The sequence below is a fragment of the Neophocaena asiaeorientalis genome, unplaced genomic scaffold (genome assembly GCF_003031525.2).
Source record: "Neophocaena asiaeorientalis asiaeorientalis breed wild unplaced genomic scaffold, Neophocaena_asiaeorientalis_V1.1 scaffold629, whole genome shotgun sequence".
Classification (NCBI taxonomy): domain Eukaryota; kingdom Metazoa; phylum Chordata; class Mammalia; order Artiodactyla; family Phocoenidae; genus Neophocaena; species Neophocaena asiaeorientalis.
The window spans coordinates 5046266-5060568 of record NW_020175468.1 but is presented as its reverse complement, the minus strand read 5'-3'; the positions used below and the strand labels follow the sequence as shown (position 1 = coordinate 5060568).

General features: G+C 61.7%; 2 protein-coding genes across 2 annotated transcripts in view; one reads left to right on the top strand and one right to left on the bottom strand.

The window, feature by feature from the left end:
- Nucleotides 1–3297: 3297 nt before the first annotated feature.
- TRAPPC6A (trafficking protein particle complex subunit 6A) lies at nucleotides 3298–13061 on the bottom strand. The gene is made up of 6 exons (XM_024768472.1): nucleotides 12699–13061; nucleotides 5624–5691; nucleotides 5357–5474; nucleotides 4669–4752; nucleotides 4426–4519; nucleotides 3298–3596 (listed from the first exon to the last, which is right to left on the bottom strand). The coding sequence occupies exons 1-6, from the start codon at nucleotides 13059–13061 to the stop codon at nucleotides 3565–3567; spliced, it is 759 nt and encodes a 252-aa protein (XP_024624240.1). The 3' UTR covers nucleotides 3298–3564.
- Nucleotides 13062–13126: 65 nt separating this feature from the next.
- Nucleotides 13127–14303, top strand: part of BLOC1S3 (biogenesis of lysosomal organelles complex 1 subunit 3) — a 2260-nt gene continuing 1083 nt past the window's right edge. Inside the window, exons 1-2 of the mRNA XM_024768272.1 lie at nucleotides 13127–13387; nucleotides 13858–14300. Of these exons, the coding sequence (XP_024624040.1) occupies nucleotides 13866–14300 (435 nt within the window). The 5' untranslated portion in view covers nucleotides 13127–13387; nucleotides 13858–13865. The remainder of the gene's footprint in view (nucleotides 13388–13857; nucleotides 14301–14303) is intronic.

The window sequence follows — 14303 nt, the reverse complement described above, 5'->3', positions numbered from 1 at the left end:
GGGTTCAGTACCCAGCCCCCTCGGGCGCCAGCAGCAAGAACCCACCCGCCGGACGGCCCCGAGACCTGCGATAGATGAGACCTCGTCCCTGATGTTGGGGTCCTGGGCTACCCAGGTGGCATGGGGGTGCTCTTCAGAGTAACAGGGAGAGGTCAGGATGGAGGGACAGGACAGCCAGGCGCGCGAGGATGAGAACGCTTGGCGGGTGTTGGGGGGTAGTTTGGGGTGGGTGAGATTTCCAAGGCCTGGGTGTTCGGGAGCTGCTGGGAGTTTCCAAGAGGCTGGGACAGTGCGGGTGCTGAGCCGACGTGGGCTGGGAGCCAGGGGATGGCTGAGTAAGATTAGGGGGCAGCTAGGTACTTGGCGGGTGCGCTGTGGGTGGTGGAGGCTGGCACCCTTTGAAGGGACTTGAAACCAGTGCGGTGAGAGGCGGGGAGCAGTGAGCCACCGAGCAGGCGAGCGGCTGAAATGTCAGGGCTGAGACATTTGGGACCTAATGAGGGGTTGGAGGGAGGGGGACTCTAGGGGAGCAAATGAAGTCGGCGTGGTCCAGTCTGGGGAGAGGCTGAGCAAACTGGGGATGAGGTGGGGGGGCACTGGGTTTAAAATGTGAGGAGCGGAAGCGAGGGAAGGAGGTTGTTTAGAGACAGGCACGGGAGAACCCGAGGGGCAGAGGAAACGGGGGTGAGAGCTGGAGTTGGTGAGGGTTGGGGGCCTGGCGCGTGGCCCCTGCCCACCTCATCCCCCCGGCCTGGGGTCCCCCATACCTGATGGCAGCCTCGCGGCCCCAGCTCCCTGCCCCGCCGCTGCCGCCAGCCGAGCCGCTGTGCCAGCCCCACCGTCTGGCAGCGTCAGCGCAGGCCAGACTGGTGAGAGGCCTGGGAGCTGGGAGCCAGGAGCCCAGTGGCCCGACCGGTTTGCCCACCTTGTCCCCGCCCTTTCCCAGCAAGCCTGCCCAGTCCCTGTCCCGTGCGCTCAGCTCTCAAGGACTGGGGACTGCCGCCGCCCCCCACCCCACCGCGGTACCCCAGTAAGGGATGGAGATGGCAGGCCACGCTGCTACCCAGGGCGGGACCCGCCAGAGGGTCTGCTGGCCTGGGTACTTATGCTGTGGGAGGGAAGGAAGCTAGGATATGGATTTGGAGTCCAGGCCCAGAGAAGATGCAGCCCCGGGTTCAGGTGCCAGCTCCTCCAGGGCCCAGCCGTGTGAGCTTGGGCAGGTGACTTCACCTCTCTGAGCCTCGGCTTCCTCATGGCTGAGCAGGCCGGCGTCCGTGCCTGCCTCTCGTGGTTGTCAGGAGGAGTCCCCTGAGCCCAGAGCCTGGTGCTCAGCAACAGTGGCGCCGACTGGCCCATCTGCCAGCTGCTCCAGATGCTTCACATAAAATGACGACGACACGCGCGTTCCAGGCTCACCAGGAGCCGTGCTCAGCGTACATGCTTCTCTTTTTTTGACTCCAACACGCGGATTGCGGGATCTTAGTTCCCCAACCAGGGATTAAACCCAGCCTCAGCAGCGAACGGGCGGAGTCCTAACCACTGGACCTCCAGGGAAGTCCCAACATGCTTTTTTATCTCCAGTAACCTCTTTCCTCGTTGCCACGCTCCAGTGGGGCGGGGGTGATGCCCCCTTTACAGGTGAGGAAACGGAGGCCTGGACTGGGGAGTCCCTTGCCCCGGGTCTTAGGGAGGCAGAGCCAGGCTTTGCAGGCAGTGGTTTGTGCTGGGTAGGTGGAGGCGCCTTGTGGATGTTCTTCGAGAGGTGAGAGCGGGGTTGGGGGTGGGGATGGCTGGGCAGGAGGTGCCTTAGACACAGCGTGTGGGGGGGTGGCCCTCTGCTCTCCAGGGTCCTGTCTCCCTGTGGCTGCTGCTGGCGTGATGGGTCGAACAGAGGTTCGTTCCCCCGGGAGATGGGGGAGGCAACCACAGAGCTGTGCCCAGTGACCAGACACTGCCCCCTGTAGCCCAGCTGTGCCCCTTCCCTCCCCTGGGCTACTTCTCTCTCCCCTCACCAGGCTTTCAAGCAACTTCCTCCTCCGTGTCCTCTGCCACTTTAGGACTCTGCCCCGCTCCCAGCACCCCTGCCCCATCAGGGAGGCCAGGCTGGTGTGTCTGAGTGGGGGTGCGGTGAGTCCGGGGGGGATCCTCCAGGACAGCCCGGAGCTTCTTGAGGGCAGGGCTGGGCCGATCCCCCGCCTGTCCGTGCGCACACAGTTTAGCTGAATGACTGCGATTCATTTGGGAAACATCTGCAGGCTCTGTGCTGGACAGTGCCAGCACCCGGCTGAGGGACCCAGAGGGACCCGCGGGGAAGCGCGGCGGGAGGTAAACAAGTAAACACGGCGGCAGGGCAGGACAAGGCCGTCTAGGAGCCCCCCCAGGGCTGCAGGCGCCGGGCGAGTGAGCAGCTGCTCCGAGGGGTGTGGTGGGCAGCTGAGGCTGGTGGCTGCTGGACACCGGAGAGGGAGCAGGAGTTTGGGGAGTGGGCCAGGCAGGGAATGGCATGTGCAAATGCACGGAGGCAGGCCAGGGACCCGCGGTGCTCAGCTGTGTGCGCTGGGGAGGGGCTGGATGGGGTGTCTGCAGAGGGGCCCCACCCACTGAGGAGACCCCTCCTCCTCCCGTTCGGGTCTGTCGCAGCCTCGGTGTGTAGGTCTGAGGTGGGGGCACTTACCCACATCAGGCAGCAAGTGGCAGAGCCTGGCAGAGTCCCGACGGGTGATGCCCTCGGATGCCATGAATGTAAACATTGGAGGTGGCGGCAGGGGGTGGGGTGCAGGCATGGAGGCCGAGCTGCCCAGGGACTGGTCAGCCTGGCCATTGTTCTTTTCTTGGTATGACTCGCATCCGCCAGGCACATGAACTGTGTATTCGTGTGTGTGTGTGTGTGTTTTGGGGGAGCCGAGGGTGTCTGGCCCACCTCACCTGCATCCATCCTTGGTCCTGGCAGCCCCAGCCCAGCCCACCCCTGCCAGCACCCTGGGGGCCCTTGGCCCTGCTCCTAGGGAGAGGTCCATTCTGTGGGCCCCGCTGGGAAGAGAGCGGCCCCAGACTTGACACTGGCAAGGGTGCCAGCGCCAGGGGCCACCCTCCCCTGCCAGGTGTGCAGGGCAGGAGGTGGCAAGCTCCAGGGCTGAGGCTGAGGAGGAGGGGGCCCAGGAGAGGAGGAAATGTGGGATGGGGAGCCACACAGGGTAGCCTGCTTCTCCCGCAGGACCTGTGACGCAAACAGCCCCTTTGCAGATGACCCTGCCCCCAGCACCCTGCGTGACCCCCCACCTTCCACTTGGAATCTGGTCCCACGTACAGAACCTTTATTGAGCACCTGCCATGTGGAGGGACGTGTCCGATGTGGGCTCCCTCCACACCAGCCCCGACTGGGGCGGGGTCCACCTTGCCCCCGGGACACCCCCACCTCCCTATGACACCCATTTGTTGAGCGCTTGTGAGGCCCTGAAGCGGTGGGACCCCATCTCCCCAGCACCAGCCACCACCACGGGCAGCGGCTGGGTCCCTGGGATGGGGTGGCGTGAGGCTCGGCTGGGGGTGGGGCCTGGGGCTCCCTCAGGATCTCTGGATCACCACCTGGAACTTACCTGGAAGAGAAGGGCTGGCTTTAGCCTGAGGCTGGGACCGGAGGGGAGAGGCAGCACCCCAGTAGCTCAGAGATGTTCATCCCTGTCCTGCGCTAACAGCCTGGGTGGCCTCAGCTGGGCCTCAGGTTTCCTCACTGGCCTAGGGTGGTGTTGCTCCCTGCCCACCTGGCCTGCATCCCAGGGCTGTGTGGGTGACGGGGGGCGTGAAGGCCAAGCGTGTCGGTTACTGGGGAAGGGGCTGGCACGGGCTTCTGGGGCTTGTATTGCTCAGATCCTCCCAGGTCCCCCGTGATGAGTGGGCCTGGGGACTGGCAGAGGGGAAGACACCTGGAGGGAAGGGGACTAGAGGGTTGGCTGCAGGCTGCCCCCAGGTAAGGGTGGGGCCTCGGCCTGTCTGATGGAGGGCACTGTGGGCCAGCAGGGACCCGGGGGTCAGGAGGACAGCCCATCACGCCGGCTGCAAGTTCTATGGGGCCTGGCTGCCTGTGGAGCCCCCTCAGCCCAGCACCAACCCGGGTGACTTCCATTATGTCCACCTGGGTTCCCGCACTGGGAAGAGTGTTCGAAACCACTAGACCAGGTCATCGTCAAGGGCTGTCTCCTCCAGGCTGGCATGCCCCAGGGGAAGCAGGCCGCGGGGGACATCCAGGGGCAGGGGCATGGATGTGCTACACCAGCTGTGTGGCCTGGGCATGTGACTTAAACTGTCGGGGCCCAAGGCTCCCCATCTGTGAAATGGGGCTGGGGTGGCCCGGCCCCACCTCCTCGGCCCCCCTGGAGCAGGGGGACCCCTGCCTCACTCGGACGGGAGCCCCTCACCCCAACTCACAGGCGGGCAGGGCTGCCACGGAGGCGGTGACCAGGCTCTTGATGCCCAGGGTGCTGAGGGTGCCCCGTAGGAGGCCGCAGGTGAAGGCCAGGAACTGGGGGCGGGGGACACAGGTCACTGTGGGCAGAGGGGGAAGGCCAACACCCAGGACCAGGGGGGCCACGCTGGGCCCCTCCCTCTCCCGGGGTCCTGGGCTCGGGGAGGGGCCTGCCTGGGGCTGGAGTCCCAGCACCGCCCCCGTACCTTGGGCGCTTCCTCCAGGTACTGCAGACCCGAGGCCATCCGGATGAGAAGGGGGAAGCTGTGGTCCTGCAGGACGTAGGTCCCCTGGGGACAGAGGAGGGGCCCATGGGGGCTGGGGTGGCACCTGTACCTTTGTTAGGGGGGAGGGGAAGCAAGGACCCAGGGCCCAGCCCCGCTGGGCTGAGGTCTAGAAGGACCCTTCCCTCAAAACCGTGGTGGTCGGTCACGGGCCCGTCCTTCAGAGCTGCACGAGGACCCACGGGCCTTCGGCCCCGGGCCTGGCGTCCTGCCCCGCTGGGTGCGTGACCCTCCAGGGTGGTGGTGAGAAGCTGCAGCCCAGGCCCGTGGAGCGGCCCGCCGGGCCCCGGCACAGCACGGGCTCCTCATGGGAACTAGGACCATGTCCGGACCAGAAGCACCAGGCCGAGGCGAGGTGCCGCCCGCCGCAAGGGGCCTTCTGCCGGCTCTGGGGCCCGTCCTGGGAGGCCTGCGGGGAGGCGGGAAACAGCTGCCACGCCCCACGGCAGCCTCCTGGCTTCCCCTGGAGGATGACACAGAGGCCCCGAGGGGGCCCGTGCCTGCCTCCCAGCTTGGGCAGGTCCCCGTGGCCGGGCTGGGCCTGCCGCAACCGCCCCGCGTGGGGGAGTCCCCTCCCCGGCTCTTTTGGGCACTGGGCGTGGGCACGCACCTGGTGATTGGTGCGGAGGCTGTCCATCTGCTTTTGGAACACGGCCGCCCACACGTCTTTGCATAGGAACTTGAGGACGTCCAGCTCCTCCCTGAAGGCTAGCGTCTCCCGGGGCAGCCTGGGGTGGGGCCCAGGCCAGGGGAGGGGGGAGCCCCGAGATGAGGAAGAGGGAGGAGACCAGGCTGGGTTCCTGTGTGGAGCAAGGTACCCTCCCCGCCCGTCTGTGCCTAGGAAGGGACCCCACCTCAGCTCCTGCCCACCTCTCACCTCTCGCCCAGGGCCTGGCCCACGCGGAAGCCCATGCCCTCCAGGACCGACAGGCTCATCTTCTGTCCCTAGAAGGCCAGGGAAGAGAGGCGCAGGGGCCCTCGGTCACCTGAGGGAGCCGGGAGCCGCTGGGTGTGGGGGCTGCGAGGGGACTTGCCCGTCCCTGCCCGCGCAGGGCGAGGAGGCCCAGAGGGAAGGGCCTTGCTGCACAGGTTGGCAGGACAGGCTGGCTTTGCCCCTTCACCTCCTCACACGCCTCCAGAAACCCCATCAGTCCTCAGAACCCGCTCCCCTTCATTCCAGGAAAAACGGGAGTTTTCCCCAGGCTCAGCTTCACCCTGCCGGTCAAGTCTTTCCTGATAACACCCATCACTTCTTATGTGCGCTTTCAGTGTCTGTCCTTACAACACCCTGTGGAGTAGCACTCCCGTTACCCCAGAAACTCAAGGCGACCTGCCCTGGGGCTCATGTGGCGAGTAAGGGGGCCACAAGGCATGGGCCCTGGCCTCTGGCTAGCAGGGGGGTGAAAAGTCAGCTGTGATCATTAGGCCTTAACATATTAGCTGAGAATCCTGGGAGGGACGCACAGGGGCACAGGGGAGGGAAATGTTCCCTCGGGTGCCCGGTGAAGGCAGTGGTGGCAAAGCGGCCTCCTGGAGGGCAGGCCAGGGTCTCACGGTGGAGGGGCTGAGGCACGGGGACAGGGGTGGCAGGAGGGCTGCACCTGGTATCTGTCCACGTGCCCAGGAGTGTGGACGGCGAGGCTGGAGGAGAGCTGACCTGTGTGTGTTTTTGATCTGTGTGACCTGGAGAGAGCTGAGCAGGCGAGGGAGGCTGGCCCAGACTGGGGGCATCAGAAATACCAGGACAGCCTGTGGTGACCAACACGGGGCTGGGCACACCGGAGGAGGTGCGTTAGAAACAGATGCTGAACGAGCAAAGTGAGGAACTGGGACTCAAGCACACGCTGTGCCGGGTGCCCTGTACAGACCCCCTTGTTTAATTTTAACAACCCCATAAGGTAGGCTGTATTTCACACCTGGAGACCAGGCACAGAGGGGTTAGGTCACACCTCCCAGAGGCACCCTCAGCCACGGGGCTGTCCTTCGGACCTGAGCAGGTCTGGCTCCTGCAGGTAGGTGGCAGATGGGTGGGCGGCCGGGGCAACACCCCCAGCTGTCCCTGCGCCAGGGAAGTGGCAAGGGCTGAGGCCCGCTGGGGGGACGCGCCAGGCGTAGGGAGGTCGGAGCAGAGGCGGCCTGCGTGCCGGCCCTCTGCTCTGCTGGGCTACGTGATATGCAGGCCCTGTCCCGCTATCCTGTGCTCTTCCCGCGAGAACCGGGCCTGGGGAAGGACACAGCTTCCTGCTGGTGGCACTGGCGTGCGCTCTCTGGTTTCTTCCAGCACAGGAGGGCCGGCCTTGCGGGGAGGGCTTGTAGACTCAGGATGTGCGGGATCTGAGCTTGGGGCATGAGAGGCAGAGAGGGGGACATGTGCCTGGTGGCTGGTTCCGGGGTCCGGGGCCAGATCAGTCCCTGACCCCTACCAGCTGCCCCGTGCCTCAGTTTCCTCACGTGTAAAATGAGGACCTTTCCAGGGTCCTCATGCGGATTAAGGGAGTGAGTAAGTGCAAGCCAAGCGCTCAGGGTCTGGCTCAGGAAGCGCTACCATCATCGTTATCTGCAGCCTCTGCACCTGTCAACCTGCGTGACGAACTGATGGGGAAAGGGAAGGAGAGCCCCGTGAAGGAGGGGCTCTGTTCTGTGGGCTGGCGGATCTCAGCACCTGGATCACTGCCACCCTGCGTCACCTCCCTCCTAGAGGTGAGCTACCCGAGGGGGCCTGGCTGGGCTCCGCTCTAAGTGCATCTGTGTCCCGAGGGACAGGGAAGACCCCAGGACTCCCCTGTTCGTCCCACAGACATTTCCTGACTGGCCTCCGGGAGCTCGCCTAGCAAGCCTAGTGGGGATGACGGGCACCCAGGGGATGACAAGCTGGTGAGCGGGCGGAGGGTGGTGTGACCGGCAGCTCGCTCTACAGCAGCTGTTGCTGTTGGCTCCATGGTCCCCAGCCCTTGAAAGGGGCCAGTTAAATATCCGCTGCACTGCAGAGACTGGGGGTGGTGGGGAGGGGGGAATAATGCGAGCAGGGAGGAGGAGAGGCGGTGGGGAGGGAAGGGCGGAGGATGAGCGGGTGACTCGGGAGAGAGGGCGGAGGAGGAGGGTGGCAGAACCCCACCTGCTCTCTGGCAGCCGCCTCCCAGGACTCAGCGGTGTTCAAGCCCCAATCCCTACCAAAGCTCTCCAGACACGAGTTCGTCATTCCTGAGGAGGGAGGGCAAGGCGGGACACTCCCATCCCATTGGAAGCCTCTGGAGCCCAGCCCAGAGCCGGTGCATTTCTGGGCTCCCCACGCCTGCCTCAGCCGAGTTGACACAACAGCTCATGGAGAGGAACCGAGATAATGGGAGAAACGGGGGACCCCTCAGAGGAGGCTTATCAGTGTGGGCACGAGGGGCATCCATGAAGCAGCACGGGCACTTGGAGGAAGGGACAATCGGACAAGGGAACGTTCTTAGAAATGAAACGGTAGCCAAAAGAAACGTTTGTTCATGAGGGAGCTGAAAAAGAGACAAATCTGGAAGGTAGGTAAAACCTCACAGATGGTTAGGAAAAAAGGAAACCACGAGGTAGGGAAAAAAAGAGAGAAAAGTTGACATGCGGAAAGAGACCTAGGAAGTCTAGGATTCCTCTGACTGCGAGAGATGGAACAGTGCTGGAGAAGAAATAATGAAAGGAGCGTAAGAGGAACATGTGCTCTGCTAAAGGCAGATTCAAGCGTCCAGACCGAAAAGGGCCGCAGAACTCCGAGTAGGACGAATGGAAAACAAGTAAACCAAACTGCCTCCCCCCTGGTCCCGTCCTGGACTGAAACTCGATGGAGCTGGGTGGGGGCCTGTGTGCCTGGCCTGCCTGGCCCCTTAGTTATTAGTTATTTGTGAGGTTCGAGCCCCACCCATGGAGCCACTCTGTGCTGGCCCAGGGCAGGGCATCCCAGGAAGGAGCAGCACTGGTTCCTGCCTTAAGAAAAGCACAGGGAGGGCTTCCCCGGTGGCGCAGTGGTTAGGAATCCACCTGCCGATGCAGGGGACGCAGGTTCGAGCCCTGGTCCCGGAAGATCCCACGTGCCGCGGAGCAACTAAGCCCGTGCGCCACAACTACTGAGCCCACGTGCCACAACTACTGAAGCCCGCGCGCCTAGAGCCCGTGCTCCGCAACAAGAGAAGCCACCGCAATGAGAAGCCTGCACCCTGCAACGAAGAGTAGCCCCTGCTCACCGCAACTAGAGAAAGCCCGTGTGCAGCAACGAAGACCCAACGCAGCCAAAAATAAATAAGTTTATATATATTTAAAAAAAGCACAGGGAGAAGGGAGATTTCCGGCTTCCCCAAGGTGAATGGCCCCAGAAGACCCAAGAGAACTATGCTGTGTGACCAGGTGAGTGACAGGGTGAGAGCACACCTCCCACCCTGTCGCCCAGACAACCCCAAATCCCACCTTCTCCCCTGACACTCTCCGAGCTCACCCAGCCCCCCCTCCACCTGCCTTCCGTCTACCCCTCACCGCTGTTCGGGCTCCTGCAGCAGCACCCTTCCCCACCCAATCTCCATCCAGTCTCATCCACGTGGCCAGGGAGGACTTCCGGAAAAGTAAATCTGAGCCTGGCACACCTCAGTTTAAACCTTCTATGGCCCCCACCGCCCTCAGGACAGAGCCCCAGTTCCCGCATGGAGACCCCACTGCTGGCTCTGTGGCCTCGGATGCACTGCGCCCGCTCCAGGGCTCTGCCCCCTGCTATCCACTGTGCCAGGAACTGGTTGGTTTTCCAGGCTCTTGCCTGAGGACAGGACTGTATCTGATGGCTGCTACATCCACCACAGGCCCTCCTGAGAGAAGGGGCTGGCCTGGGCACTCACTGGGCCTCGGTGGACCAGGGCCTGCCCAGCAGGGCCGTTCCCGGGCCAGCGGCCAGTGGATGACAGCTCATTACACACACACAGGGGTTCACTCCTTTGCCCACATATCTTCAAAGCTCCTGAGGTGGACAAACCACAGCCTCTTCCTCTGACTCCTGGAACTTTTCCCTCTTTGATAACAAAGGCCCTTCGACCTCCCAGTTCCTCCGGCCAGTCTTCCATTCAACCTGTAACCGTTCAGGAGAATCCATTCAACAGCCACAAATAACCAAGCAGGACATGGAGATCAAAAAGCCCTAAACAATGACTGTGGCTCCTGGGCGCCTGTGCTGCGGGGACAGAGATGAACCAGCCACCATCGCTTTCCTCAAAGGGTTCTGGGGCAGGTGGGCGGGGCAGGCCTAATGCCACAGACAAGCTCTGGCACGGATGCCCGAGTCCTGATTTTGCCTTTGATCCTGGCTGTGCAGCGTCGGAGAAGCCCTCCTTCTCTGGTGCCTCAGTCCCTTCCCTGTAAAATGGGATGATGACGTCAACCTCAGAGTGCTGTTCTGAGGACCGAATCAGATAAAATCCTGTGCTGGAGACATGATAAGTACCCAAGAAACAGAAGGCCTGCGTGGCGTTCAGACAGGACACTTGCTGGACCAAAGAGAAGGAGCAGAGAGGGGAGGGGCCGGGAGCAAAAGAGAAACGACTGCGCGAAAACAGGGCAGCTGCCCATGACGTGCTAAGAAACGGGGCTCCCCAGCTTGAAAGAATGTGGGGAGACGGCAGTCCTTCCCCTGGCTGCACACAGGAACCACCCAGAAGCTCTGAGGCCTGACGCCCGGGCCACCTTCTGGCCCAGCTCCACCAGAATCTCTGGTGTGGGACCCCAGCGTCAGAACTGCAGAGGCAGCTGGGCAGAGAGCCACGCCCAAGGGTCACAGGCGCGTTCGTGCTCTAAAAGCCCTGTGCTGAGCAAAGCTGAGTAACCGCCTGTCCCCCCTACTTCCTTGGCCACAGGAATCCATTAAAATCCTCCCAGAGTGTCAGAGAAGACACTGAGAAAGACAGGAGAGAGTTTATAGCACAGGCTTTGGAAGTGGGAGGCCCAGTTACACTCCTGACTCTGCCACTTGACAGTGAAGACTCCATCTATAAAAGCCTCTGTTTCCTCATCTGCAAAGTGGGGAGGATCGTGCGGACCTTTGTGGGTTGTTAGGTGGATCAAATGAAATCAGGAATGTGAAGCCCACCAGGTCACATGATGGGTGCTATTATTGGCCACGATACTAAGTGAATGCCAGTCCCCGCCCACACCCTCCATGGCACAGGGGCTGCACTCACTTCAACAAATCCATGCTGAGGACCTACTATGGGGTGATCAACACAGACCCGGTCCCCATCCACACCACACAGCAGGCAGCCTGGCAGAGGAGAGGCTGTGAATCGAAGGATCATATGGATACATAATTCACATACATACTTATTGTGATACAAGGATACCCCACTTCCACTGGGGGCTCAGGGAGGGCTTCCCCGAGGAGGGGACATTTGAGCCAAGATCTGAAGGATTAATAGGTGTCATGGCAGTGACGATGTGACAGGTGAAATGAGCTGGAAGATGAGGGAGGACGCTGGTACAAGGCAGAGAGGAGGGAAGCCAGACTAAAGCAGGGAGGGGCCAGATGGGAACCATATTTGGACGGCACAACAGGAAGGGCCTGGCTGATGGCTGGAGGTGAGGGAGGAAAGGCAGATGTCAGGGACTCCCGGGTTTCTGGTTTGAAAGCCAGGATGGATGGGGTGCTGAGACACTGCAGCCCCCTCCCCAAAACACAGGCCAGTGCACACTCCCTCTCCCACGTGCTAACGTTCTCATAGCATTTTCCCAAGGTACAATATATACTCATTTATCTGATTTGCCCGCCTACCCCACTATAACTTAAGCTCCAGGAGGGCAAGGGTTTTGGCATGGTTCGCTGAATAATCCCCAGAGCCTACAGTAAGGCTTGGCACCTTGCAGGTTTTAGTGACAGTCTGTTGAATGAATGAACTTGAAAAAACTATGTTGAGATGATAACAAGCAACACCTTTGTCCTCCTGGATTGGGACGAAAACACAGACCAATAAAAATGTCTTGCATATTGACGATGATGATCATAGAAAGAATAATAATGAAAAAAGTGAGCACAGCCCCACTTATTAAGCACCTACTCTCTCCGTCACCCTTTCTTCTTGGTAACAGACTTTAAAACAAGAGCTCCGTGTTTTGAGGCCTGATTAGGTGCTAGACATCGTACTAAGTGCTTTGAAGTCTGAGCATTTATTTTTCACAAGGGCCAACTTCCAAGATGCCAAGCACGCTCCTTCCGCAGGGCTTCGCAGAAGGCTTCCCCCTTCCTGGAATGCTCTTCCCTCCACTTATCCTCGGGGCTTGCTTCCTCCCTTCTCTTCCTCAAAAGGCTTTCCTCCACCATCCACCACTCCACCTCTCTTCTTTCCCCGACTCGGCTGAAGTTGTCTTTATAAAACTACTCACTAGCTGGTGGCACATTCTATTTTTATTTATTGTTTGTTTTGACTCCCCTACTAAAACGTAAGCTTCACGAAGACAGGGAAACAGTGCCCTGAATACAGTAGGCGCTCAGTAAGTTTGCTGAATGAATAAATGTCTCGCTCGGAGTCTTAGGTGCTGTTATGATCTCATTTTACAAGGGAGGAAACTGAGGCACACAGAGGTCGAATCACTAGCTCTCACACCCAGTATGAGTGATGCAGGCGGGATTCAACCCAGGCTCAATATACAACTTCTCAACATATACCCAGTAATCGTAATTACCGTAATTGCTACCCGCTTACTCTGTGCCAGGCTTTGAGCTAAGAGCCTGACCCCGAACTGTCTCGCTCAGTTCTAGCTGAGACCCTCGAGGCCGGCCCTGCTGCGACCCCGCTTTGCAGAGGCGGAAGCTGGCGCCTGATGTCGCCCAGCGAGGCAGGGGCGGGGCGGGGGTCCGACCCGGGCCGCTGCCGCGCCCTCTGCTCCTCCCGGGGCCTCGACCCGGCCTTCCCGCCGCGGCCCGTGCCTCCTTCCCCCCGGGGCCCGGCGCTCACCCCGGGGCCGGGGTCCGGATCTTGCGCCCACAGCTCCGCTACCATTTCCGTGTGCAGAAACTCGAACAGTGCCGCGTCAGCCATGCGCCGACCTTCCCTGCCTAACAACCGTCCACCGCCTCGTGTCCTCATTGGCCCGGCTGGGCAAGCTCCGCCTCCTGCACCTAAGCGCGAGCCCGCCCACTCTCGCTTCCATTGGTGTTTCGGGCTAGCCCCGCCTTCCTTTTCTGGGCTCTTGTGGTGCGCGCCTGAACTTGGGAGACTAGGGGGAGGGCCTGCTTTGTCTATATTGGCCGCACGTGACAAGCATCTCCGCCCTTTCCTCTGCTTCTTCCCCGTTTCCGGGTCCTCGAGCATTTCCATTGGCCGAGTCGCTTGTTACACGTGACTTCTCGTCATTTAAGAGTCCCCGTCTGTCTACACGCCTCGCAGCACAACCCGGAAGCGCCAGCCCAACAGCTTTCCTATTGGCCGTGCCCATATTCACGTGGCTCTTCACACACACCCTTCAAAGCTGGTCCTGAGGGCTTGCTTCCTGGTTGGTAGGCGAGCGGCCCAGGTGATTGGCCGCCAACACCCGCCCAACCTGCTCCCCTATTGGTTGGGGCTGCCGCCTTCTCCTTTCTCGGTAAAGACTCCGCACTTCGGCTAGGTAGCGGATCCCGCAGGCTGGGCGCTCCGGTGACTCGGTACGGTCTTCGGTGATAGCGCTCCCTACCCCGCCCTTAGTGCACCCTTGCCAGAGTCCAGTTGGGCTGTTACCCTTTCTGTGACCCAGGCACTTGTACCTGAACGGCTCAGGAGCCCGTGTGCTTCCGAATCTGACACAGGCTTGGAAGAGGGTGTGGCCTCTGCTAGGAGGCAAAATCGGAAAGAGCTTAGTTTGGGACTCCGGGTACTCGTGCCTCAGCCTTGATCGAGCTGGTGGTCCTCAGTTTTCCCATCAGTACACTGAGGAGGCTGGGGTCCAGTAGCCCCCATCATCATCGTCATCAGGGATGATGATGCAGAAAAGGAAACTGAGGCCCAGGCAGGGGAAGCAGATGGCCCCAGATTGCTAAGGTAGTCAGTGGAGGGGCTGAGAATCCAGAACTTGCGCCTTTTAACCACGGCAGGGCGCCCGCCTCTCATATCATCCCTTCGCGCGTCTTCTCCCTAGCTCGCGCCATGGCGTCCCAGAGTCGTCGGCGGAGGCCGCTGCGGAGGCCTGAGACGGTGGTGCCGGGGGAGGCGGCCGAGACGGACTCGGAGCTCTCTGTGTCCTCGTCGGAGGAGGAGGAGCTGTACCTGGTCCTCTCGGGCCCGACGCGCGGCCGCCCCACGGGACTGCGGGTGGTCGGGGAGGCCGCGGAGACCGACTCGGACTCGGAGCCGGAGCCGAAGGCCGCGCCGAGGGATCTGCCTCCGCTCGTGGTGCAGCGGGAGACTGCCGGGGAGGCCTGGGGAGAGGAGGAGGCCCCGGCGCCCGCCCCCTCGCGTTCGCTGCTGCAGCTCCGGCTGGCTGAGAGCCAGGCGCGGCTGGACCACGACGTAGCGGCCGCGGTGAGCGGCGTGTACCGCCGCGCGGGCCGTGATGTGGCCGCCCTGGCCGGTAGGCTGGCGGCT